Here is a 27,919-nt window from a genome sequence, read left to right as displayed (position 1 = left end):
GACAGATTAATATGAATGTAGTTTTATTAAATAACACATTATAACACATAGCACCACCCAGTAGACTGTGCAACTGTGCAGTTACACCGTTCTGTCTGATAAAATATAATTTGCTCCACCTCTCTCTCACTCTTCCCCCTCTGCAACTGGAATAAGAACAGGCTATCAGAACATGAGCTGTTTCTTGTTGCTATGCAACCAGTATATGGGATGGTGATTCGTGGGTTATTCTGTGCTGTTTGTGGCACTACATAACCATTCAAACGCAGCTCCATCTGCATCAGTGACACAACGAGATAATGCATGTGAGATCCTTAAATAAATGCCAGACAGACTCTAGAATGATTGCCATGTAGTGGTGCAGCTCTCTGAAAGATATTGCAACTAGAACAGTAATTAGAGAATAATTAAAAATGTGGATACATTTAATAGGGATTGAGGAAGCTGTTGTTTATATTGATGGCATATATATATACACACACACACACACACACACACACACACACACATGGTTTAAATTCTGAAATTTTGACTATATATAGGAACGTTACAGTTAGTTCCGATCCTCAAATTTAGTAATGTGTTTGACTGTCAATTTGTGCATTAATGATGGGATTTCTCAGTGACTCTTCAAGCAGTTTTCATTGTTACATCAGTAAGTGTTTATGTTTAAGACATTGAATCATTCACTCAGAGAATTAGTCTGAACACAACTAATTCATTGAGGAATAAATCAAGTGACCATCTGCCTGCATATGAAACTAAGTATTCTTTTATTGTATTTAGTTGTTTCTTAGAACAGTTTCTTAACTGTTCAGTTATTTTTTTTAAATGGTTTTAAAGTACATATTAAGCTCAGTGTTACAAAAAGTATATGAGTGATACATTTTTTCATTCACACACATAACTTTGCAGCTCTGAGCAGGTTGAAAATGTAATGTCTATTATGGGCTGGTTCCTGACAGCATCCAGTGAAATAATCTGGGGATGATTCAGAAACTAATGACCACAGTCCCGCTGAATGACAGTAAATGCCTACCATCAAGCAGAAGAGATAGAGGTAGAGTACAGCTGAGTAGATAAACAGACAGCTAAACAGCTCTTTCCTACACACCCAATTAAGGACTGTGAGTCATACTGCACAATGAGACAAAGAGAGAGTATTTCTGAGCTGAAGAATGATTCACAGTAGACCAAATCACATGCTATGTTCATGGATGACAAAAAGAGAAAGATACAGATGGTAAGTGGGATGCGGAGGTTGAGGAATGGAAGGATAAATAAGAAAGGAAACTAATAACTTAAATACATTTACATATACAGTTTAATTACACTCTTATCAATATCACCTCCTCCTTTTTTCTCTAACAATAGCATCAGAGTGAAGTCATGGTTGGCGATGGCTTGCAGCTAAACTGATTTAGAGCAGGATATGACCTTAGTTACCAAATTCACAGTTTTCACCAAGTGGCTGTAACACCGTTATGTATCTGAGGTCCCGTGGTATTTTATATCCCCTCCTTAATCATGAATTGATGAAATAAAGAGATCAGAATCTTGCTTTGTCATCACTGTGTCCTTGACCAAGGTGTTTCCACACAAACTGTCTCTGTACAGTAATTACAAACCCGATTCCAAAAAGGTTGGGACACTTTACAAATTGTGAATAAAAACACAATACAATGATGAGGAAGTTTCAAATGTTAATATGTTATTCAGAATACAACATAGATGACATATCAAATGTTTAAACCAAGAAAATCATTTTAAGAGAAAATTAAGTTGATTTTAAATTTCATGGCATCGACACATCTCAAAAAAGTCGGGACAATGCCATGATTACCACTGTGTGGCATCCCCTCTTCTTTTATAACAGTCTGCAAACGTCTGGGGACTGAGGAGACAAGCTGCTCAAGTTTAGGAATAGGAATGTTGTCCCATTCTTGTCTAATACAGGCTTCTAGTTGCTCAACTGTCTTAGGTCTTCGTCGCATCTTTCTCTTTATGATGCGCCAATGGGTCTATGGGTGAAAGATGTGGACTGCAGGTTGGACATTTCAGTACCCGGATCCTTCTTCTACGCAGACATGATGTTGTAATTGATGCAGTATGAGATCTGGCATTGTCATGATGGAAAATGCAAGGTCTTCCCTGAAAGAGACGACGTCTGGATGGGAGCATATATTGTTCTAGAACTTGGATTTACCTTTCAGCATTGATGATGCCTTTCCAGATGTGTAAACTGCCCATGCCACTCGCATTCATGCAACCCCATACCATCAGAGATCCAAGCTTCTGAACTGAGCGCTGATAACAACTTGGGTTGTCCTCGTCCTCTTTAGTCCGGATGACATGGCATTGCAGTTTTCCAAAAAGAGCTTCAAATTATGATTCGTCTGACCACAGAACAGTTTCCACTTTGTCACAGTCCATTTTAAATGAGCCTTGGCCCAGAGAATACGCCTGCGCTTCTGGATCATGTTTAGATCATGTTTATTTGCCAATATTTGGCATGACATTTGATATGTTATCTATATTCTATTGTGAATAAAATATAATAAGTTTATGAGATTTGTAAATTATTCCATTGCTTTTTTTTTTTACTTACAATTTGTACAGTGTCCCAACTTTTTTGGAATCGGGTTTGTATGTGAGTCCCTTTACATTAAGACCATTGTCTACAATTTGACATCTAAAATACAAATATGAAATATGAATGATAAATATGACTTAGACTAAGAGCAGCTGTCTGACAGACACATGCATGTTCCTAGTTCTCCAGGACAAGGTGCTTGATACTTCTGTTTAACATGCAAATTAAACGAGATGCACGAGTCTTCACGTTCGGTGTCACAGAAGACCTTTGGAGACACATTGCTATTGATCTTCCTTGCAACCGGTAAATATGTTTATTAATTGTTATGTTTCATAAATAGCACTATAACTGTGTGATTTTAAAATAAAATCTGCAGTTTGCTATTTAAGTTGTGTTAAAATGTTTGAAGGATGCTTTGTGATAGAGGTGATTTATCATATGGTACTTGGTTTATAATAAGTTAACATAGAACTATTACAGAAATCATACATTCTGAGCTGTAAGAATATATATATAAAGGAAACATATGTTATGTACTATGACAGTGATAGTATATGTGTTTTTGACATGATGTGTAAATAGTTAAAAAGATATTTAAGACTTTTATGGCATATTAGGTTGTTTAGCTATAATCAGTATAATTGACTTCATGCAGAAGACCCATGATTAATATGTGTAAAAATGATGTATTGTGACAAAAATGCCTTAATATGTTGAACCTCCATATTAAAAGCGTGAGATATCAGTGGACTGTTATTTAAGTAAGCTCTATACACAACTAATATTTAAGTAAGCTCTATACACAACTAAATGGAACTTTAAAAGTACGATCACAAAGCCCAAGTTTGAAGATATAGATATTACATATACATATTACATATATTACATGTCAGGATTTACTTCTGCAACATTTATAACATCAACCTGATGAAAATACTATAAAAGAAACAATAAACATTTCTTTAAAAATCCCTGCAAATTTCAAAATCAACTTACTTTATTGGTGTGTTTGCACTGGATATAGAAGACAGAAAATCTTAAATAGCAACACACATTTCCATCACTTTTCAAATGTCAAACTATAGTTTGGTAACTCACTCACTGAAGAGAAAAATCATTGTTAAATGCATTAACAGCGCAGTCAAATATGAACAAACTGTTCAAATCTGAGATGCTTTAAAGACTAATTTTGGGAGTTATTTTCTTGTTCCACACAAGCCACAAAGAGAGAGAGAAAACATGGCTGGCAGAAATGTTTGGGTGCTGGTCATCTCTGCAGGTTGGTGGCTTCACATCTAATCACAATAAATTGATAATTACAGCAAAATCCTGACAATGAATATCAGCGATGAACAGGGAACCAATAAGATTTATTTTTCCTGGGTTTAGACACTATATGTCTTTACTGTCTTACCTAAAGATCTGGAACAATGAAACATCACAGAGTAACAGGCCAATGACCAGCTACAGTATAGCAGTGGGTGAGGGTGATAGATGAATATAAAAAATTACAAATATTACCAAATGTAACATGTTTTTACCATAATCTCTTGCTTAGACACCATTCACGATAAAACCATAGACCTATGGGTTATCAAAAGATAAAGATCTATCAGTACCTGTTCCATCTTACTAACCTATTTAGAATGTATGTCTTCTTTATGTTTTTTTATGTATAGGGATGATCAGTTTGGATGGAATGCTGGCATCGTGGATAATGGGGTGCGGAACTTTATAGTCCTTTAAAATATGTGACAGTCTAGTAAGAATTCTTAATAATTACAGGGTTTTTTTTTATTCAGGTCTAGGTTTCAACATGCTGAGATTAGACAGAAGTCTTCCATAAAGTCATTCACAATCAACGCAGATGCAGCTCAAACAGAGATGACAATATTAGCGAGTGCATTAGATGTGACAAAAGGTGTGTCGAACACGCCAAAGACACAAATAATCCCAAACATTCCTGGAACTGCATCAGCGAATGTGATGTCTGGATCATCTGCGGTATCAAGAGCATCATCCGTTGCTATTGCTGAACCCTCTCAGCCGACAGGGACAACCAGATTTGCTCCAACTATAATAGCTACAGCTAATATCAGGAGTGCAACTCCGATACCTGAACCAGTGACAGACAGAGCAACAAATTTCATTACCAGTAAACTGAGAACTTCAAAAATCACACCTGAAAATAAAGCAACATCAAAAACTAGACCAGACATTACATTTAGTAAAGCAGCGGTTTTGACTGAAACAAAAGTACATTTAACTGAAGGACAACCAGGACCAAGCACTATCAGAAAAACTCTAGAAACAAGCATAAAACACACAGTTGGACCACAAAAATCTTTTCAAGCTATAAAAACGTCAAAAGGTCCAACTATAAATGAGGCAAGTGGTACAAATCTTATAACTATGATTCAAACTGCCACTAGAAAACAAGACAGAAGAGTGGGAAAAGAATTAAGTACGGCTGGTACGGGAGTAACAATAAAGTCAAATGTATTAACGACAATTAAATCCACCATAAATGATTTAAACTCTGTTTCACTAAAGAGACAGAACGCTAAAGTAATCGACAAGTTGACAACTCAGACACACAAGTCTGTATCACCTTATACAGGCAAATATCAAACCAAATCTACTACTAAGAATAATCCAGGCAGACAAGGCCAGGTAAAGAAGCCCATGTCCTATGATAAAACATTTTATTCTGCTATAATTATGGGTAGCATCCTGCTTATATGCGGCCTTCTAGCACTTGTTGTGTTTATTAAGGATTTTACTGGGCCCAAATAATGTACACAAATGCTGGTTAATTGTTTCATGAATTAAAATTGTGTATTTGTTTCAAAATATAAATAAACAACTAATTTAATAAATAACTAATTCATTAAGATGAATTCAGTTCATGACTGTTGACACAAGATGTAAATTGTTTTCTCACCCTCACGTCATTCCAAACCTGTATGACTTTCTTTCCTCTGTGGAACCAGTTTTAACTGGTTGTGTTTACAGGTCAATGGTAATCAAAACTGTTTGGCTACCAACATTCTTCAAAATATCTTATTTTGTGTTCTACAAAGGAAAAAAGGAAAAAGTCATACAATTTAATGACATGAGGGTGACAAAATAATGACAGAATGTTAAGAACTGTAGAAGAGGATACAAATTGTTGTTGTGTTTGATTTTAAAAGTTGTAATAAGCATGTTTTCTACAACTTTACATTTGACCACACTCAATAAACAGCTCAAAATATATCCCCAATAAACCTGAACATTTATCAATATGATTTCACACGATAGATCCTATACATCTATGTATCATTAAAAATGTGTCTCATTCAAAATAAAAATCAAACATTTCTAAGCTACCTGTTGTGCACAAAATCCGCCCTTCGAAGATGCTCCGCCCTCGAGGAGTCCACTGATTGGCGAAACTTTGTTGCGAGCCGATCTAATTATGGTTCTTGATATGATTTATATGACACGAAATATAACGTTTTGAATGTAAGCGTTTTATAAATCTGAAAGGATGTTTATGAATGTGTTTCAGAACGAGCGCACACAACGCAATATTTGTGCTGTTCTACTTGCCCCCAGTGCCAGAAACAAAACAAAACAAACAAAAATGATTGTTCTTGTTTTTGCCACTAGGTGGAGGTAGAACAACACAGACCATACTGTCAAAAGTATTAGCATGTCCGTCCTGTACTGGCTCACTGAGGAATACGGAGTGGAATAAAGAAAATTGTTAAGTGACTTCAGGTGGTTGTATTTTATTTTTAAACAAGTTACCCAAATACGTTTAAATTTCAGTTTGCTACGTGGGTATGTAAAGCCTATTTCCTCTCTCTGTACACGTTACCGACAGACAGCTGGTAAACCAATCACATCAGGATGTAACAAATCTAAGAGCTGATCTTTGTTCATCTTTGCACTATGTGCTGTAGTAGCTCTATTACTGGTACCTGATTTGTCTGAGCAGATACTACAGATGGTAGTTCATATAAGAATGAGTGTAATAATGCAATTTTCTAAGCAGCTATTATTATTCTAGCAAAATTAAAACTTTTGATCAAGTGGTTGACATGATTAAGAGTAGACCTAACAGACATATTTTGTGTTCAATTAGAGATAATATCTATATAAAAAAACAAGCTGACAAATAAGATTTTTCCTCTTTGTGAAGCTGCTGCTAGATTTAATCTGTGTGCTATTTTCAAAGTAGCCTATTATTGGCGCCAGTTTTCTACGCCAAAACACCCTGCTACAGCCCAATCATAATTCATGAAATAATATGGCAAAATACATAGAGAAATTCAGTCAGCTGCACTCAGCATCGAGAGTTTGACGTCTTTTTATTCTCGTTTATTAATTTATGTTTCATTTCTTTGGTAAACGCACTTATGTAGTTATTAGGTCTATTTTTTTCTGTGAAAAATAACCTCACAGTTCTGTCTCATCAAGAAAGCAAAAAGTATTAAAGAAAAAAAAGTCATTCTGTTTCAGAAGAACATTTTGCACAATTTAAATGGTTTAGAAAACCAAATCACCACTGCCATCTGTCGATGACTAACTTCATATAAAAACAAAAATGTGCTCAGTGCAACCAAAGAAAGATGACAACGGTTGCATGATCAAATAAAGAAAACAATGTACAAAGCAAATTATTAGAACAAAACACTATCAATGGTGAACAATTAACAGACATCAATACAAACAAAGGAATATTACAAAAATGATCATTGATGTCAAACTGTCTGGAAGAAGGCAGAAAAAACACTTTAAAGTCTTGCAAACGTAAATCAAAAAAAAAAAAAAAAAAAAAAAAAAAATGAACACAGCAAAAACACAATATTTAACAAAATGGTGAGCTATGATAAAACGTGCCAAGCAGCAACATAATTACAAAAAAATGAATCCACTTAAGTTAAAAGATACATTGCATCCAATGACAATCCCTCATCCAACAACAAACACATTGTCAAATGGGTGCAAACAGATATGAATAAAAGCAGGCTACACAATAAAAGCAAAACAAAGACGTTAATGATTAATTCCCAATATAGAATAATTACCAGGAATTGAGAATGTGAAACATGAAATGCTTTTTTGAGTGTTTATGGGTGAGTGTTCATAATTGCAGATATACTTGATTTGATGATGTGTATTAGCGGTGCCATATGCATATTTCTGTATGTACACGAGAGAGAGTGTGGCCTGTAGAAATGTTCAGCTGTGAGGATCAGCCGTAGTGCTGTTATTGAACCCTGGCACGTATACACACGTTTGGTCGGCGTGCCGCTACAAACCCAACCTTACAGTGACATTTGAATGAACCAGGGGTGTTAATACAGCGTGCATTCTTACAGGGGCTCTGCCCTGTCCCTCGGCCCGCACACTCATCAATATCTAGAGGAAGAAAAGAGAAGGAACATCAAAATACTGCTGTCTGTACACTTAGAAATGATAAAAACATGTCGACTTAGAAACATAACTTCAATTTCAGGAAACATGATTAAGTGTGGGTGTGTTTGATGATCTGCATTCACACTCACCTATACACCGTGTTCGTGAGTGGTCCAGTACAAATCCAGTATTGCAGTCACACATCGTACCCAGATAGGAGCGCTCGCACCGTCCATTAGCACAGCTACACTCGTCTGAGTCTTCCTCTGAACTGTCTCGCTCTGAACACCAAAGAGTCATGTAAAACTGAGCCATTTTGAAGTCTTTCCATTTAGCCCAGGGTGAATGAGACTGGCAAGCTCACCTGGGTTGTAACTGGAGAAAGTTGCCAGGAAGTCCCCCTCTCCATCAGATTCAGTCTCCAAGTGCATCTCACACAACCTGTTAAAAAGCACTGCACACAGCAAAACAGAATAAAGGAAAGTTAAACATTTGAAATTTGATTTCATCTTAGCACATCACACATTCATTCTTTTCTACCTGCCTTGCTAATTACCAAACATACATTTATGGATGTAGCCTGCTTTATGGAAATATTACACATGAATACATGCAAATGTAAAATAGAAAATTTAACACTGCCAAATGTTTTTACTGATTATTACATTCACGCAAATGTTTGAGAAAGTACGTTATTTAAAAGAATTTAATACTTTTATTCAGCAAGGGTGCTTAAAATTGACCAAAGGTACCTGTAAATACTTTGTATTTCAAATAAATGCTGTTTGTTTACTTTCTATTCAAAGAATCTTAAAGGGGGGGTGAAATGCTATTTCATGCATACTGAGTTTTTTTACACTGTTAAAGAGTTGGATTCCCATGCTAAACATGGACAAAGTTTCAAAAATTAAGTTGTACGTTTGAAGGAGTATTTTTGTTCCAAAAATACCTCTTCCTGTTTGTCACAAGTTTCGGGAAGTTTTTTTTGAGTATGGCTCTGTTTGACGTAAGTTGGAGCGGAATTTCCTTATATGGGTCCTAAGGGCACTTCTGCCGGAAGAGCGCGCGCTCCTGTATAGCGAGGCTGAGCACAAACATTTCACTGATCAGAGTGAGAGCGTCACGAAAAGTCACAAAAGAAGTGTGTTTTTGGTTGCCAGGGCAAGACAACCCTGCACAGATTACCAAAAAAAACAGCATTAAGGGACCAGTGGATGGAGTTTATTTTTACAGAGCATCAACGAAGTTGTGCAAGTGTTTTGTTTGTTCCCTGCATTTCGAAGATGCTTGTTTTACAAAAAAGGCCCAGTTTGACGCCGGATTTGCCTATCGTTTATTTCTTAAGGATAATGCAGTCCCAACGAAAAAGGGTCACGATTGTGTGTTGGAACCGCAGGCGGTGAATAAAACTGCTTAAAATATCTCTGCCTTCTTGTTAGTGCGTCCCCTCCCATGCCAGAGACCCGGGTTCGAGCCCCGCTCGGAGCGAGTTGTTGCTGCTGCTGCTGCTCTCGTTCAGTTTCAGCCTCGGGATCTGATTCTGGATCATAAATAAACGGCTGAATCTGACTGTTAGCCATGGTTTGTTTTGGATGATGGTTTTTCCCTCACGATAATGAGACACAGCTTCCAAACGCTCTCAACGCAAAAGCCTACTCGCGCCCATGATTCTTTAGCTCCGCCCACACGCCACGCCTCCAGTCGGTCGTGTTTTTCCGGGAAAAATCGGTACAGACTATCTTTCTCTTATGAATACAATAAAACTAAAGACTTTTTGGAGTTATGAAGGATGCAGTACTACTCTATAGGTACTCAAGATTAACAGGATATTGAGTGAAAACGAGCATTTCACCCCCCATTTAAAGAGAAACAGAATGTATCAGTTTCAACAAAATATTAACTGTTCTCAAATTAATACTAATAAGAAATTTTTGCTGAGCAGCAAACCAGCACGTTAGAATATTTTCTGAAGGATATCTCACATTTAAAATTGTAAGAGTATTTGGCAATGTTACTGTTTTTACTGTATTTTTGATCTAATAAATGCAGCCTTTTAAGCAGAGCCTTTTTGCAATACCTGAATTTCTATTAGGACAGGTCCGGCACTCTGGTCCCCAGCCTCGACCGTAGTGACAGCAGCACTCAGAGTACGTCACCGTTAGCTCATTTCGCGGCATAGTGCACATAAGATCCTCATCAACCTCCTGGAAACATATGTCCTTATGTGCTGCCGTGCGGTCTGAGAAAGACAGAGATGATGGAGGACATGAAAAAAAAAATACAGGAGGTTCACAGATGAAGAAAGAAAAGGAAAAGTAGATGGAAACAAATACAACTCAAAGGCTAACACTGCTTAAACATCTATAATTGCCTATGCTCAGCAGTCTTGTGGTGAAACGAGGCTCAAAGCAATAACTTGTAGAGTGCCAAGCCACATGAAAGCCAATGAAGAAAGAAAGACCCAATCCACCAATCACTGCAGTCTGCATGCTGATACCCACCATCATAGACGCATTGCTTGAGGGCTGCACTGAAGGTGTGTGGCTGCTTGCAAATGCAGTGAAAGGAGCCGGGAGTGTTGACACATCTCCCGTTCCTACAGTAGGAGGGATCCTCACACTCATTCACATCTGAAAGGTGCACCACAGACACACCCGTTACTAAAGAGATGTACAGAGAGAAGGACAGATAGAGAGAAAAAAGCAAGAGCGAGGAAGACAAGGAGAGAGACATCAGAAGCACACATTCTTGGGTGTGAACTTCAATAAATGCCTGGAGTTATATCATCTTTACTTTTCCAAGTAAAGCAGTTGCATTTCTTAGGCAAGGAATATTCCAGCACATTTTATGCCATAATTAAACCACCTTCTCAACATCAACATTTTAGGAAACCAAGCCATTTTTGTATGCCACTACTGTGATGTTCCCATAAGACTATACTCACCCTGCTCCTCAGGTGTGACACAGCTGTTGCGGTCGGTTGCCAGAATCCAGGGAGGAGTGCAGATGCAATAATAGGAATCTTGGGTGTTTACACAGTGGCCATTTTTGCAGTTAGCAGGGTCCTGACATTCATCCACACCTGAAGCAAAAAATTTATCATCATCATAACATTATGTTAGGGTGGGAAATGAACAATCCCCACAAGGATACTTGAGTTTATAATAATGAAAGAATCACAATCCTTTGTGTTACATTTATATTTCATTTGGTAAATAAATAAAAAATGGTTTGAGGTGTCTTTTGCTCACCAAGGCATATATTCATATATATATATATACAGGTGCATCTCAATAAATTGGAATGTCGCGGAAAAGTTGTAAAGTAATTGAACACTTGTCAGTATATTAGATCTGTGCATAAACATGCTGCTGTCTCTGTCTTGTAATATTGATTCAACAAAAAAATTAAACCAAGAGAATAATTCAGTGCTCTTCACTGAATAACTTTAGTAACTTGTAAGAACCAACATATATTGAATTCATATGGTGAAGAAGACTATGCAGTGTTTTATTCACTTTTGATTACTTACAATTACTGTACAGTAGGCTATAATTGTTTGGAAGACTAAATTGTTTATAACATTTATATCTTTTTTCTACTGTATTTGTCCTATTATTTGCATTTAAAAAAATGTTTTTATCATATTACTGACTGTTTCAACTTCGTGTTGTTTGACAGTGAAACTGCTCTGAAAGAATAGATTCAGGGGTTGGGGGTCATTTTGGGGTTTTTATGAATGCACTGACAGATGCCCCCTGACAAAGATTGGCTTAGGGCCTCTAGAAGCCTAGGACCGGTGTCATGAGAAATCGAGTCCGCCCGAGAAATCGAGTCCGCTTAGGACCCCGAGTGATCCCATTGGCTCAACGAACAATTAATGGGTATTATTTTTTTAGCGCCTGATTACAATTCCTGCTAAATAGCGTTTTTATTTTTGTCGTTTGAACTTTGGTATAATTACCATTTATGTACTTTAAATTACATGTTTCATATGCTAGTATATAGCCGACGCGCTTTAGGTTGTGAAATCAAACATTTCTCGTTTTTTTTTTTTTTTTTGTTACTCGCGTATCAGCATAGCATACAGCTACTCGATGTGTGTGTGTAAATTTATATTGTTAATCTAAATGATATAATATCGCAATTGCTTGTGCAGAACCGTGTTATTGTTGTATTATATACAGATATATTATTATTTTATGTAAAATGAATGTTATATTAATTTTACATGAAGTATGTCAGTATGCCTATTATATTTCTACCATTAAGTATAGTAAGTGAATAATGGTTGTTTGTGCACTGAAAGTAACTAAAAATACAGCTAGATAGTTTATATAGATAGCAATAATTGCTATATAATTATAATTTGCAATTATAATATAATGATTCTGTTTTTGTTTTTACATATAAATGTTCAAGCAATATGCACACTATCTATGTAAGACATTTATACATTTTTCAAAATGCATAACATTTTCAAATAATTTTTACAGAAAGACATACTATTGTGTCTATGTGGTCAAAAACACCCTCACTGTTTTAATAGTTGGTGTTAAATGCATTAGTCGTCATACATACAGCAAGCAAGCCAAAGGCAACAGGGGTTAATTAAGAAAAAACTGTAAGATGTCGATACTGGAGTAAAAAAAACCTTTGGAGAAACCAGACTAACCAAAAACACTGGGGACCAGTTCTCCTCTGTATATTCAGTCTGAACATTCAGCTGTAAGGTTAGAGGTTAAATGTGCCATGTACAGGCAGCAACATTGTTTTCTCTGTGGCCCAGGTGAGGCATGCAGTGGGAGTGAAGAGTGCTAAGGTGCAGTCATCCATTCATAAATTCTTGCTGTTTTGCTGAAACTGGAAACAGTTCATCCTATGTGAAGTCCATTGTGGAAGATTGGGGAATCCTCAGTCTCAACGTAACTCGAGAGCGTCTCGGGACAGAGCTTCTGTGGTAAAGAAAAATATAAAAATTGTTTAGGAACTGTAATATAATAACAATTTTTTTCCTCTCTGCCTTTGTAATATACAGTATGCTGGAAGACTTTCTTGACATCATACAGAACGGGTTCAGAATACAACAGAAGCAGGAAACATCAAAAATCACTGTTAACCGTAGAGCATCGGTTTACAATTCTTGCAAAAATCAAGTTATGATTTATGTGTATGTTGTTATAAAAACAATCAAACAGACATAAATGTAATCTGTTAAACTCAGTCTATTTTGCATTCAAACATTGCTTTAAATAAAGAGACAGGTGATTTATTTGAGCAGAGCTTGTTTTCTGCCTCCACTATTTGGAAAGTCTAATATATATATATATATCCTATTTTCTATGAAACAAACTGCTGCAATGAAAATCTCCTTTTGATTTATTGTGCCTTAATTTACTATTAATTTCATTCATAATTATTCACTTACTGAACGGTATTATGAAAGTATATGTGTTTGTTTATGTTAAATAAAAGATAAACATGAGAAAAGAGTCGTATCTTCACTTAAAATCATAGAAATGCATCTTGAACAATCGGGTCCCACCTAGCGAGGACCCCTAAGATGGCGGCCGTCGCGATGCCTGTGCGCAGGATGCAACGGAGGCACTTGTCCCGAACGAAGGACACGAGACAGTTACTAATGTACACTAAAAATCTTTGTCAAATTTGAGATCGTATTAACTACCAGCAAAATACGTTCATATGTGGAAAAAATAGCAGATGGAGTCGATAAAACGCCTGAACAATGAATACAGACCTCATCGTCAAAGATCGCGAGAAAAAGGCTTGAACAATCGGGTCCCACCTAGCGAGGACCCGTAAGATGATTAATTATTATTATCACTACTAACGTTACTACTATTATTTGTGTGTGTATTGTCAGTGTCATATTACTGTACAAGGACAGTGGATAATACTGGTAGTTAATAAGAAAATCTGCTCAAATCATTAATCGCCCCTCCCCTCCACACCCAAATGCATGCGTGTGCAGGACGGGTTTAAGCACACCTCTAGTTCTGTCATACTCGTGCACAAATCACACGAAGATTTTTAGTGTGAATTACTACCTGTCTTGTGTCCTTCGTGACAAGTGCATCCGTTGCGACTTGCGCACAGGCATCGCGATGGCCGCCATCTTAGGGGTCCTCGCTAGGTGGGACCCGATTGTTCAAGATGCATTTTAAGGGAAGATACGACTCTTTTCTCATGTTTATCTTTTATTTAACATAAACAAACGTATATACTTTTATAATAGCGTTCAGTAAGTGAATAATTATGAATGAAATTAATAGTAAATTAAGGCACAATAAATCATAAGGAGATTGCAGCAGTTGTTTTGTTTAATATAAAATAGTATATATATATTTATTAGTATTTTCGTATTAGACTTTCCAAATAGTGGAGGCAGAAAACAAGCTCTGCTCAAATAAATCACCTGTCTCTTTATTTAAAGCAATGTTTGAATGCAAAATAGACTGAGTTTAACAGATTACATTTATGTCTGTTTGATTGTTTTTATAACAACATACACATAAATCATAACTTGATTTTTGCAAGAATTGTAAACCGATGCTCTACGGTTAACAGTGATTTTTGATGTTTCCTGCTTCTGTTGTATTCTTAACCTATTCTGTATGATGTCAAGAAAGTCTTCCAGCATACTGTATATTACAAAGGCAGAGAGGAAAAAAATTGTTATTATATTACAGTTCCTAAACAATTTTTATATTTTTCTTTACCACAGAAGCTCTGTCCCGAGACGCTTTCGAGTTACGTTGAGACTGAGGATTCCCCAATCTTCCACAATGGACTTCACATAGGATGAACTGTTTCCAGTTTCAGCAAAACAGCAAGAATTTATGAATGGATGACTGCACCTTAGCACTCTTCACTCCCACTGCATGCCTCACCTGGGCCACAGAGAAAACAATGTTGCTGCCTGTACATGGCACATTTAACCTCTAACCTTACAGCTGAATGTTCAGACTGAATATACAGAGGAGAACTGGTCCCCAGTGTTTTTGGTTAGTCTGGTTTCTCCAAAGGTTTTTTTTACTCCAGTATCGACATCTTACAGTTTTTTCTTAATTAACCCCTGTTGCCTTTGGCTTGCTTGCTGTATGTATGACGACTAATGCATTTAACACCAACTATTAAAACAGTGAGGGTGTTTTTGACCACATAGACACAATAGTATGTCTTTCTGTAAAAATTATTTGAAAATGTTATGCATTTTGAAAAATGTATAAATGTCTTACATTGATAGTGTGCATATTGCTTGAACCTTTATATGTAAAAAAAATTGTGTGGAATTATATTATAATTGCAAGTTATAATTAACAATTATAAACTAGCTGCATTTTTAGTTACTTTCAGTGCACAAACAGCCATTATTGCCTTACTATTACTGATTTGTAATAGTACAAGTAACTGTTGTACTATTTTATGTACTGTGTTATATGAGTTAAAGTCAATTACAATTGTAATTTCGTCATCATAATGTGATAATTGCTGTATGATTTTCTTTGAAAACAATAGCTTCTTAAATAATATACAATCAGCAATTGCAATACATGAACTGCTTGTAAGCAAAACCATATATAACAACATAAGTATACTTATTACAATATTGAAAATAATGTAAAAAATTACATGAATTAGGTAGTAAGTCAAAATAAATAAAAATCAAAGTGTGTGTGTGTGTGTGTCTATATATATATATATATATATATATATATATATATATATATATATATATATATATATATATATAGGTCCGTTTTATTAATAATTATCTTTCAACTATCCCACAATCTTCTGAATTTGTGGGCTAAACGTGTTTTAGTCATCACAACTGAATTATTATTATTATTATTTTAGAACTGGAAAATATATTCAAAAGCTGTGCTGAGGCGTTCTAGTAACCGAATATTAAAACTAATTACAATGCATTATTTATGAGATGCTGCTAGTTTTATGACATTTAAAAAAACATTTTGATCAATTACATTCTGTATGTTGCTTTTATTAAATTATTTTAGCTTGAAACAACAAGCTACCGCAGCTCCGATTAGCCATGCAACAAGTTATCGCGATAACAACTTTTGATCAGGCATTTAAAACAGCTACCGCCTTGGTCCTAAGCGGACTCGATTTCGCGGGGGGACTGGATTTCTCACCACACCGGCACTGATGACGGATGTATGAAACATTTCTGAACCACTTGAGAAGACCAAATTAGTCAAAATCCATTCAAAATCTAGTCTAGCATACATTATTTTCTTTTGTACAGAAACATGCTGCTGTGTCACTATATAAAGTGTCCTGTGTGCATCTGAGCCAAAGCCTTGTTGGTGCTACCTGCCATCTGTAGGTCTTGGTCTTTCTTTGTTATGACAGCCAATTATGTTCCCATGAATTGAAAGGTATGGCCAATCAGCGCTTGTATCGCTACAATGATTCCCCTTAATAACCAAGAATTGACCAATCAACCTCAAGAGCCCCCGGAGACTTGTGCATTATGGCTGGAGAAGATGATAACATTCATTGATTAACTTCTGACTAGGGGTGTAACGATATCACAAATCGAACCGAAAGATCGCGATACACCACCCACGATACGAATCGCGGAACTCTCGTGGTGTACCGCGGTACTTTCACGCCTCCTGCTGCCCATTGTTGATGTTAATGTCACTTATCTCTTACTAACTAATCTATTAATTTATTCAATTTTATTTCCATACATTTGATTAAATTGCATTGGTAACAACTAATACGAGCTTTTTAAACGCTGTTCTAAATATTATATTCCAAAGTTACTGTTTTCCAAGTGCATGTCATGTCACGTGACTTGGGAGTGAGCGTCACACTCGGTTACTACTGCATACGCAGGATGGCTGCTCCGCCTGAGATTGCAGATCCCACAGACACATTTAAGTCTTTTGTGTGGGAACATTTTGGTTTTCCAGTGGAGTACAGGAATGGAATTTGTGTCGTAGACAAAGCACACACAATCTGTCGTAACTGTTTCTCAAAACTTACTTATACGACAGGAAACACGTCTAATATGCAAGCGCATCGGAGACATCACCCCAACATTAATATTAGCGACACACGTAAGAAGCCTCAAAAACAGGAAACTTTTCCCACTGCCTTCAGAATGAAGCTACAAGCTAACTCGGACCGTGCTCAAACAATTACATAGGTAATAGGTGTTTTCATGGCACTAGATATGCAGCCGTTTTCCGCTGTTTAGAATGACGGATTTTATTCATAACTCATACAAAAATGAGCCGACACTCAGTGAAAACGTAACATGCCTCACAGACATAATAAACATATCTATAGAAAGCTGTAAATGACTACTTAACGAAATAAAACAAATCTAAAACAAAAACTCATTGTAATCATAATCTGTGAAGATCTCGGCGCATCTAATGAGGAAATCGCGAGACAGGCAACTTCATCCTTGCAACACAGACTTAGAAAACACTAGTTTATTAGTAAATAATTCAAATATCTCCCTAATATTTACCAGTCACATTTATGGTAATTACTTTTGCTGGTGCTTTGCGGCAAGCTTGAGCCTATTGCGTGTATTTGAACGCAGAACTGTTCAGCTGCGCTGCTGCTGCGGGACACTAAACTCCGTCGAGTCGCTCTTCACAGTCGCAGTAGCGCGGTCTTGCGTTGTTTCCACCAGCGCGGCAATTTTGTTTTATCACTTATTAATGGATGTCTAAAATATAAAAGTAAGGAGAAGTATAAAACAGGCGGTAGGCCTGGCCCGCGTCTGAACTTTGACGTGAAAATTGGTCTCAGAGGAGCAGTTAGATGTGGCATCCAGCAGTGATGATCCTCCAGCAAAACAGGCACCGATCTCTGAACTGTTTGGAAAGTTAGTTCCAGTGGAGCCAGGCACTCCTGCACCTTGTAATGTTTGTCATATCAAATGTCTCCATATCAATGGTGAAAGATATACATTTTATTTATAATATATTTAATTTTAGTTTACTCGGATAGGCTGACTGCACTACAGAGATAAATGTTTTATTCTGACTAGTCTACATTGGAAGTATTTATTAATATTTTGTTTACTCAGGTATGCTGACTGCACTAAAAATGTGAAGCCAAAGTTAATAAAGAAAAAGACAAGTTATTTTGTTGCTATAATTAAGTTAAGTGAATCTATTGTCCTTTTACCAGAAATGCTAAAGAACATGAACCCTGCCACCACAGCAAACCGAACCGAACCGGACCGAACCGTGGCTCCAAAATCGTAAACCGAACCGAACCGTGCCATTGGTGTATCGTTACACCCCTACTTCTGACCCATATTTGCAAAGTAACTAACTCATTATTATTTACCAGCTGCAACATTAAAACGATTTTCACACATTAATGCATCACTAATTATAATCAAAAAATATAGTCTACATTATGCTTCTACTTTTAGAGCTTTAAGTATATTTTGATGCTAAAAAAACTTACTTGATTTAGCACTGCAACATTTTGAATGCATGACCTTTACTTGTAATAGAGCAGAGGGTTTCAAAGAAAATAGCTTCAGGGGTGGTTCAGTGAATGGAAGTAAAAAATGTGCCTTCAAAAGGAGATCACACAGAAAAGACTAAACTGTCCCACTTCAAATTACTCATTACTTACTTGAAAAATCCTCTGTCTCAGGTGGGATAAAAGTTGTATTTAATGGTATAATAATTATTGAAAAAATAACCTCTTACTCTAGAATAATTCTGATATATTAGACAACATTTTGTGCCTGTAGGAAAAATATACACAGAAAAGCATAATATAAAATCAACATCACAAGGTGATCTTGAGTAAATAAAGTAATCTAATAAACACCGCAACATTAAGTTATGTGTTACAAAATGTGTTTGTTTGTTCCTCTATAGTCTTCTTATATAAATGTTTTTATTAAGATGGAGCCTCACTTCAGGAGCCTGAATCTGACTGATACAGTGGAAGCAGCACAAGTGAAGGAAGCCAACAAAGGAAAGCAGTACACAAGACCCCCGTCCCTGGAGGGAGTGCTGGACAAGGCCAAGAAAAGCTTAAGTCAGCACAACGGAGATCTAGTTAAAAGAAAGCACCTGCTGGGTTACTCTGAAGTTCAGGTGTGTGGCTGAAAATGCCCTGGGGTATGCTGCTTACCTGATGCACCCATGGCAGGACCTGAGATGCTTCCTGTGGCTATGCAAAAAGGACCAACTCTTCACCTTTTTATCCTGCCTCCAAAACTGCTGGGGAGGCAAAACTCAAGGGGAGGTCGCAACTTCAGGCCATCTCCCAGGCTCCAACACCACATCAAGGACTTCCTGTCATTGCACCAGCACTAACCATCTCTCTCCCTTTCATTTTACCATCTGTGCAGCTTTCAACAGTGTTAGGTGCATGAGCACCATCCTCTACAGTGAAAGGTCAGTTAACTCTACAGTTAACTTTATTTGGTAAATGTTTGCTTTATAGAGCAATTTACTTTAAGTCTCCAACAATGACAGCTGTCTCTAAAATGTATAATAACTGTGTGTGTGATCCATCTTGTTTTTTTTAAACATGTTCAAGGCATGTGATCAGCTAAAGACAGAAAAAAAGAAGGAAAATCTGACCATGCCCCAAGCCACGCCCACAAGTCACATCCCCCAGCACTCATTATTAAAAATAGATATTTTAGCAGAGTATACCTTATATTGTAAAAATACATACTGTTCTGTAAAAAAATAAAATCAGCATTTAATAATCATGACAACAATATAATAATATATTATAATAAGGTACTATAATAAATGATAGTATATCAAATTATTATCATCATTAAAGTACCTTCCAAAAGTTTTGAAACATTACCATAGCAATGATTTCCATATCATATCATCTTCTGCTCATAAATGTTATGTTATCAAAATATTATTACAAATACAAAAAAAGTTTTCACTTTTAATACATTATAAAATGTAATGTAATTCCTGCGATGCAAAACAGAATTTTCTTCATTACTACATTTTCAGTGTCACATGATCTTTTAGAAAACCATTACAATTTATTTGACTCCCAAGAAACATTTCTGATTATTATCAATGTTGAAAACAATTTTGCTGCTTCATATTTTGTGTAGAAATGATGACTTTATTTTTCAGGATTTTTAAATAAATATAAAATGTAATGAACATTATTTATTTGCATCGATGCAATATTAATAAAATTAGTTAACTCATGTATTTAATAGAAATCATTTTAAATGTCTTCTCACTTTTTGCCACTTTCATGCATGATGAATACAATGATTAATTTCTCTCTCTTTTTTAAATCGTATACTTTTGTTTAAGTGTTGTCATTGTGTAGTATGCCGTAGCCTGATGTGCACCTCTTCCAAAAATCTAACAGCGTGTCAATTCTACACGGACGGCCAGCACTGAGATTGGTCTGCTTTGAATCATTTGTAGTGCCCAGGGGCCCTAGACTGCCAAGAGCCCAGAGGGTCCCTGGGCTTTAATGTTGTGTGATCCAGTCCAAAAGAAAAAAGAAAAAACCCAATGAAAACAAATGTTTATTTATGCTTGAATATATGTGTCCCTTAGCCTATATAACGCTTCTTGAACAAGCCTTTTGGCCTATGAGGGCTCTCTGGCACTCCTGTTAATATTTGACTGTTATATAACCAGGGCTGTAGCTGGGGTATCCAGTGCCCAATGCAGGTTGTTACTGTGGGCCCCTTTGAAAACACATTCCGGAAGGAGGGACCTTTCAAGCCCCTACAAATGTCACCAATTATATTCATTTGAACCACTCTTAGAGCTTCTTTTTTTTTGGTAAAGGGTATAGAGAAAAGTAGGCTGTAATGGGGCTAAAGACAGAACAAATGAAAAGCCTTCTGCAAAGGAGAACCCTCCGGTGTGCGGTATGAACGAAACATACATAACATCTCACTGGTCGGAGCGGGGTGCAAACTACTCACAGGTGCTGGCCTGACATATTAAGTTTGTGAGTTCAAGCCTCACACAGGGCAGACGCTTTTTAATAAGATGGCTTAACTCCCAAGTGTGACACACTTGATTAGAAACACATACCTATAACTGTGGGAAAGACACACTTCTTGTGTAAGGCATCAGGGACCCAGGGTGAGCTGCAAGTGCAGTAAAACGAGCCACGAGTGTTCACACAATGTCCATTATTACACAGGGACTCGTCATGACATTCATCCACATCTACAGGGGGAGAGAGAGAGTTAAGAGTTATTTCTGTTAAGGGATTTTACAATGCGTTTGAGTTTGATAAATATGAAACTTAAGGTTTACTGATGTGTTTGGTCTGTCCAATAGAAATGCTGGACCTGAGTGTTTCTACTGCTCCCTACTGACTGATACACACACAAAAAATCCTTCTTTCTGCCAATAGCTAGCAGTACAACAGCACAGAACAACTTTGATTTGCAATATCAGTATCACACTGGTTTTATGAAAATTGCTTTTATTCTTCTTCTTTTTTTTTTATAATCTAATATAACAACAAATATTTTTGAACCACTGAAAAATTCTAAACTATGTAGCCCATTACACAGCATGACAAATAACTACACATAAGATTTACAATTATTATACAATAAACTAACAAAAATAATTCCTTTATTGTTTTTGTAAACAAATTGTGGACAAAACATTGTGCCTTTATAGACTGTTTTGGGGCTGGTAATATTTTTGAAATAAATCTCTCCTGCTCACTAAGGCAGCATTTATACAATAAAATAGTAATATTGTGAAATATTATTACAATTTAAATAACTTGTTTCAAATAACTATTTTCTACACACACACATATATGTGTCTTCAGCGTCATATAATCTTTCAGAAATCATTCTTATTTGACGATTTTGTCCTCAAGAGACATTTATCATTATTATCAATGTTGAAAACAGTTATGCTGCTTAATATTTTTGTAAAAATCATGATCCATTTCTTTTAGGATTTAAAAAAAACATTTTTTTCTTATTAAAGTTAAAAGAATGTAACAATGAAAAAGGCTGTGCCGTCAATTCTTTAAAAAACAAAGAACAAAACAAAAACTTTTAAACAGTAGTGTATATGTCCATGTAAGTGTCTATATGGACAGTAAAATGTGTGTATTTGTGTGTGATTTTACCGATACATTCCAGTAGATTGCTGTCATAGTAAAATCCCTGTTGGCAGTAGCATTCAAAGCCAGGCTGTGTGTTCATACAGCGTCCCTCCTTACAGATCTCATTAGAGAACAATACACACTCATCAATATCTACAAAGAGAGCATGAAAGAGTGGATTTAAGTTATTATTACAGAAATCTCTGTGTGATGGAGAGCGTGTTTGTGTGCGTGAATACACATGAACATATACCTTGCAAAGGCAATCCAAACTCCATCTTTCCCTCCTCATGGTAAAATCCTCTGCCATCTGGACACAGAGAGTGATACTCCGCTGGAAAATAACGGACAATATCAATCAAACTCTGATGGAACAATTGACCTTTCATCCATTAACAAATCTGTGATCTAACCTGAGCGGTAGACGGGACAGGGGTAGATCTCACAGTGATCGCCCCATCCCACACCGATCGAGCAGCAGCACTCCTGCTTAGTCACGTTGGTTGCCAGGACGCTATCACAGAAGACCGTGTCATCCAGGTTTAGGTAGCACTCCTTCTTATCGTTCCTAATCTCAACCTCTGTGTAGAAAAAACAAAAACAAATAAACCGAACTTCAAAAAAAAAAAAAAAAATAGGCAAAGCAAATTCATGTGATCAGATGAAGTAAATGAAGTATGAAGTAAACCAACTCTCACCTTCACAGCTGTGTTCATCTTCAGACAGTTTAAAACCATCGTTGCACACGCACACATATCCACCCGGTCTGTTCTCACACACGCCGTGGGGCTGACACAGACTCCTTTCCTCAGCACACTCATCTATATCTGAGAGAGAAAGTGTAAAAGGCTGAACAAGAAGACCAAGACCAAGATGAGGTACTGGGTGATGTAAAAGTGAAATCCCATACCCTGGCACCGGCGCCCACCGTAGAGCCTGTATCCTTTCTGGCACTCACAGCGGTACGAGCCCATCGTGTTGAAACACTGTCCTCGCTGGCAGTTGGAAGCACGCTCACACTCATCAATATCTAAAGAGATCAAAAACATTTCAGCTGTATTAGAAGGGTTACAAAATATATACTGTATCCTTCAAAAGGTTCTGTAAGTTCTCCAACAAAATCAATCAGATTATTGAGCAAGGATGCATTAATAATGTTAAAAACTTGAACTTTCATCAAACAATCCTGAAAAATATGCATCACTGTTTCCACAAAATATTTTAACAGCACAACTGTTTTTCAGCATTGATAATAATAATAATAATAATAATAATAATAATAATTAAAGCACCAGAATCAGCATTTCAGAATGATTTCTGAAGAATCATGTGACACTAAAAACTGGAGTAATGGCTGCTGAAAATGTAGCTTTTCCATTACACTAATACATTTTATTTTAAAATATGTTAAAAAAGAAAACTGTTATTTTAAATAATAATAATAATACTTCCAAAATGTACTGTTTTACTTGTTTAAATAAATGCAGCATGGTGAGCAAAAGATACTTCTTAAAAAAACAAACAAACAAACAAACGAATACTGAAAAAAGACTTTTTACATTAGGGGATTATTTTAATATTATTTGAATTTATTATTTATTATTTAATATTGTTGACGTAATGATTGCTTAACTACTGTAAATGTATATTATAAAGAAGGATATTTCTGGTCCTGAATGCTGATTGGTCAGTACTGTGTTCCTGGCCATGCTAAAGACTGGAATACATTATACAGTACAACTTTTAAAAGCTAGAGAGATTTTAAAACACTAGGCATCATACAATGGGTGACTTTGTAAATGGTAACAGAGTAAAACTGGGCATTATAAACTAAACGACTGAGGATCACACCACCAGATCACAGACTTTCAAGCTCTAATGCGAAAACACATGTATGACAAATGAAAACAATATGTCTCCTACAATCAGCTCAAAATATCAAACATGCTTCATATCTTCCAACTGGATGGAATCATACACTACATGTTTTTTTTGTGTGTGTAGTGTATTCGTACTGTGGTATACAGATATTTCAGCATAGTGTGCAGTATTGTGCAATTACTAGCTGACCTTCACAGTGGCTTCCCTCTTGTGTAGGCTGGTAACCAGAGTAACACTGGCAGCGGAACGACCCCTCAGTGTTGATGCAGTGACCATTAGCACACAGACGGTTATCCTGACACTCATTGATGTCTGTGGAGACACAAACAGACAGATAACCTTTAAGAACACATACACAAGCTCAATTCTGTTCATGTAAAAGTTGAATTATTTTTGCACAGTGTATTTATTCTCTTTAGAAAGAACTTTGCAGAAAGTGTTCTATTTAGCAGCATGTTGTTTAGTTTTGTTGTCTGTGTGCCACTGACCTCTGCATCCTTTGCTGTCAGCCTCAGGCAGGAAGCCTTCATTACACAAACATCGATAAGATCCTATCAAGTTCTCACAAAGGCCGTTCAGACACACACCACGCTTCTGACACTCGTTGACATCTGATAGAGAGAGAGACAGACATCTCTTGTAAGATTATGCAATTGTCAATTTTATTTGTCAAAAACACCCCACATTCATCACCTTTCCTTCAGTCTGCGTAAACATGTCTAGTATGACTTAAGGGGGTCACAAAGCACTGCATCACATTACATCACGATGTGCCACTGTGCTCCTCATCTGGTGTGCAAAAATCAGTTTGTATGACTGTTAATGTATTTGAAAGAAGTATTTAATGTTCACAAAGGCTGCATTTATTTGATAAAAAAATATAATAAAAAGTAGTATTATGAAATATTATTACAAAGAGAAAAACTATTTTTTATTTTAATATAGTTTCAAATCTAATTTTTTCCTGTAATGGCAAAGCACAGTTTTCAGCATCACAAATCCTTCAGAAATCATTCTTATTTGCTAATTTGATGCTCAAGAAACATTTCTTATTATTCTCAATGATGAAAACAGTTGCTTAATATTTTTGTGGAAACTGTGATTCATTTTCTTCCAGGATTCCGGAATTTATAGAAAGAACAGTGTTTATTTGAAATAAAGATATTATTTAACATTATGAATGTCAGTACTGTCATTTTAATCCATTTATTGCGCCCTTGCTGAAAAAAAAGAAAAGAAAAGTAGTGTACATGTTTTCTTTAATGACCAACATCTAAAGAGCAGAGTGGCCAACAGATAAATATAATCATACAAGTTAATGACAGAAAATGGCATGCACAAAAGGGAATGAAAAGAGAGTCATTTTGGTTAAGTCATGAAATGTCTGGAAGTCTGTGCAAGGAGCTGATGGTAGTTGAAATGGGCTTAGCCCTTTATTTCTAAGAATGTGAACTAAACTGTTTGTGAGTGGCAAGTGTGTGTGTGTGCAAGTATTCAGACCATAACACACTCCTCCCTGTGCTTGGTATCCAGGTTGACAGGGTATACACTCATAGGATCCAACAGTATTCTCACACTGTTCATTAGGACAGGTGCTTGGGTCTGAACATTCATTAATATCTGCATTTGAGAGACGGCAACAGTAGAGACGGTGAGACTCTCAAAAACATTCACCGACATTTAAAGACAAAATTAGCCATATTTGATAGACAGGAACGGTTTATAGGTGTCTACAATTAACATTAAGTGCACTGTGTCTTTGAACAGGACCGTGGGTGTCCTCACCTTCACAGAAAGGCTGTCTGCGGGATTTGCTTCGGAAGCCCGGCAGACACTCACACTTATAGGAGCCAGGTATATTTGTGCAATGCCCTCCAACTCCACAGATATCGGGCTTAGAGCACTCGTTTATATCTGAAAACATGCATGCAGAAAAGTGTTGGCCACCTCTATTGATATGCTCATACATACAGTAGCTGTCCACTGCCTTTGAATAGACCATGCTAGTCACTCACCAATACATCTGCGTTTCCCATGATGCACCACCAGTTTGTAGCCAGGGTGACAGTTGCATCTGTAGGAACCCACGGTGTTAAAGCAGGTACCTCTACCACATGGCTCCATGTCACATTCATTTTCATCTACAGAAAGAGTGAAAACATTCTATATATTTTATAGAATTCTTTATTGTGTAATATAATCATTTTTATATATGAAGAGTTCAGATGTAAAAGCCTCTAAATGCCGTCTGAAATTTTCTTTTTAAATCAGCATTTTTATCGGTGTCCTATGTTTAGGTTCAGTAATTTTACTTTAATGGAAATGCACAAGTCCTTTTCTATGTCATTATAGTAAATAACTAAACAAATATAGGAGAGTGATAAAAATGCTAGTTTTAGGAAGAAAAGTTTAGATGGCGTTAAGAGGCTTTTGCATTTTGCATCTATTAAATATTATAAACTACCATTCAATTACCATACCGTTTATTTAAAATAAATGTTGTTATTTTGAACTTTCTATTGGTGAAAGAATTTTTTAAATATGTATCACAGTTTCCACAAAAATATTAAGCAGCACAACTTTTGTTTGTTGATAATATATGCACCAAATCCAAAAAATTGTTTTTCGATTTCTGAATGATCATGTGACACTTAAGACAGAAGTAAAGGCTGCTGAAAATTCAGCTGTGCCATCACAGGAATAAATTACATTTTAAAATCTATTCAAATAGAAAACAGTTACTTTAAACTGTAGTAATATTTCACAATAATACTGTTTTACTGTATCAAATAAATGCAGACTTCTTAAATAAATGCTGAGCATAAGAGACTTCTTTCAAAAAGAATCGAAAATCATACCAACCCCAAACTCACGATTGGTAGTGTATAGGGATGTCAAATTTCGATTATTTCCATGATCGATCGTCGTTTAAATTAACGATCAATTAATCGATTAATCGTTAACCATAATACTGCAAAATGCGTCTATTGCAGGCACACAGTCAGCGGTATGACAGGATGTGCAAAAGCCACACACACACACAAAACGCTTTCTCACTTGAATTAAAGAGGTTTTAGTCTGAATAAAATGCTAGTAGCAGGATTATAAAATGAATAGATGCGATTATGATCATTTGATAAAATGAAGAGAGCGCGCCATACTTTTGAGGTCATTTTACTTTGTTGACAGTTTCCAGTCCCGCACGGAGAACGCTGAACGCGCCTCTTTAAATGGTTTTGTGGTGCTCGTTGTTGTATTTTAAAGCACAATTGCGATGTTTTCAACGGACATTATTGTATAAAATTATCCGAAATGTGGAGCGCGTGTGACTGCGCTGCACATTAAGTGAACTACATCGGCGCTGCTGCACCAAAACACAGTTGCTCACATTAATTTGATCCTGCTGGATTCTGTCCTAGAAAATGTCAGATTTTTTAAAATCCGGCATACAGCGCATTAGATCGTGACAGTGCATGCGTGCAGTCGAGGATGAGCGAGCGCGGATTTGGCTAGATTTATTTGGAGGTTATTGCTCATGTCTCATTCGGCACAAATCGAAATGTTTCCATATTCGCAATGTATTTGAATGTTAAACTATTATTTATAATGTAAACTAGGCTTGTACTTAACACGCATTCGCATATAGACGGAAAAGATGATCCTCTTCATATGAGCAAAAACGTCCTTGGCATAACAGCAGAGTGGACCGGTATACTACGGTCTATTTAAACTGAATGCTCCAGGAATGTGTCGGTCACAGCGCCTATTAATCGCTGTTTTGAATCCAGCAATTATTTATTTAGAAATGATAAGATCTGATTATGACAAGTGTGGTATAAAAGCTTTGTTTATTAGAGGAATAATAGGTTAACTGGAAAATGTTACATCGCGACCATGCTT

At 36.3% G+C, this 27,919-nt stretch overlaps 1 protein-coding gene and 2 long non-coding RNA genes across 7 annotated transcripts in view; 1 reads left to right on the top strand and 2 right to left on the bottom strand.

The window, feature by feature from the left end:
• Positions 1 to 6,937: 6,937 nt before the first annotated feature.
• The window catches only part of LOC113076907 (latent-transforming growth factor beta-binding protein 3-like), a 41,011-nt gene continuing 20,029 nt past the window's right edge, over positions 6,938 to 27,919 (bottom strand). For 2 of the 5 annotated variants that reach the window (XM_026249519.1, XM_026249523.1), the window contains exons 14-30: positions 26,035 to 26,160; positions 25,805 to 25,933; positions 25,520 to 25,639; positions 24,508 to 24,630; positions 24,209 to 24,331; positions 23,049 to 23,168; positions 22,837 to 22,965; positions 22,552 to 22,719; positions 22,392 to 22,472; positions 22,163 to 22,291; positions 21,094 to 21,231; positions 10,950 to 11,087; positions 10,507 to 10,665; positions 10,083 to 10,244; positions 8,370 to 8,459; positions 8,155 to 8,286; positions 6,938 to 8,008 (exon numbers count right to left, since the gene is read on the bottom strand). In XM_026249519.1, coding sequence (XP_026105304.1) covers positions 7,857 to 8,008; positions 8,155 to 8,286; positions 8,370 to 8,459; positions 10,083 to 10,244; positions 10,507 to 10,665; positions 10,950 to 11,087; positions 21,094 to 21,231; positions 22,163 to 22,291; positions 22,392 to 22,472; positions 22,552 to 22,719; positions 22,837 to 22,965; positions 23,049 to 23,168; positions 24,209 to 24,331; positions 24,508 to 24,630; positions 25,520 to 25,639; positions 25,805 to 25,933; positions 26,035 to 26,160 — 2,219 coding nt within the window. In that variant the 3' untranslated portion in view covers positions 6,938 to 7,856. The remainder of the gene's footprint in view (positions 8,009 to 8,154; positions 8,287 to 8,369; positions 8,460 to 10,082; positions 10,245 to 10,506; positions 10,666 to 10,949; positions 11,088 to 21,093; positions 21,232 to 22,162; positions 22,292 to 22,391; positions 22,473 to 22,551; positions 22,720 to 22,836; positions 22,966 to 23,048; positions 23,169 to 24,208; positions 24,332 to 24,507; positions 24,631 to 25,519; positions 25,640 to 25,804; positions 25,934 to 26,034; positions 26,161 to 27,919) is intronic. The other 3 variants (XM_026249531.1, XM_026249548.1, XM_026249540.1) reach the window with 2 other exon arrangements.
• Positions 12,051 to 14,619, bottom strand: LOC113077204 (uncharacterized). Its single transcript, XR_003281276.1, has 2 exons — positions 14,074 to 14,619; positions 12,051 to 12,960 (listed from the first exon to the last, which is right to left on the bottom strand). It is a non-coding gene; the product is annotated as an uncharacterized LOC113077204 (long non-coding RNA).
• On the top strand, positions 13,662 to 15,701 carry LOC113077211 (uncharacterized). The gene is made up of 2 exons (XR_003281277.1): positions 13,662 to 13,824; positions 14,751 to 15,701. It is a non-coding gene; the product is annotated as an uncharacterized LOC113077211 (long non-coding RNA).

This window comes from Carassius auratus, chromosome 5 (genome assembly GCF_003368295.1).
Source record: "Carassius auratus strain Wakin chromosome 5, ASM336829v1, whole genome shotgun sequence".
In the NCBI taxonomy this organism is placed as follows: Eukaryota; Metazoa; Chordata; class Actinopteri; order Cypriniformes; family Cyprinidae; genus Carassius; species Carassius auratus.
This window is presented reverse-complemented; position numbering and strand designations above follow the sequence as displayed.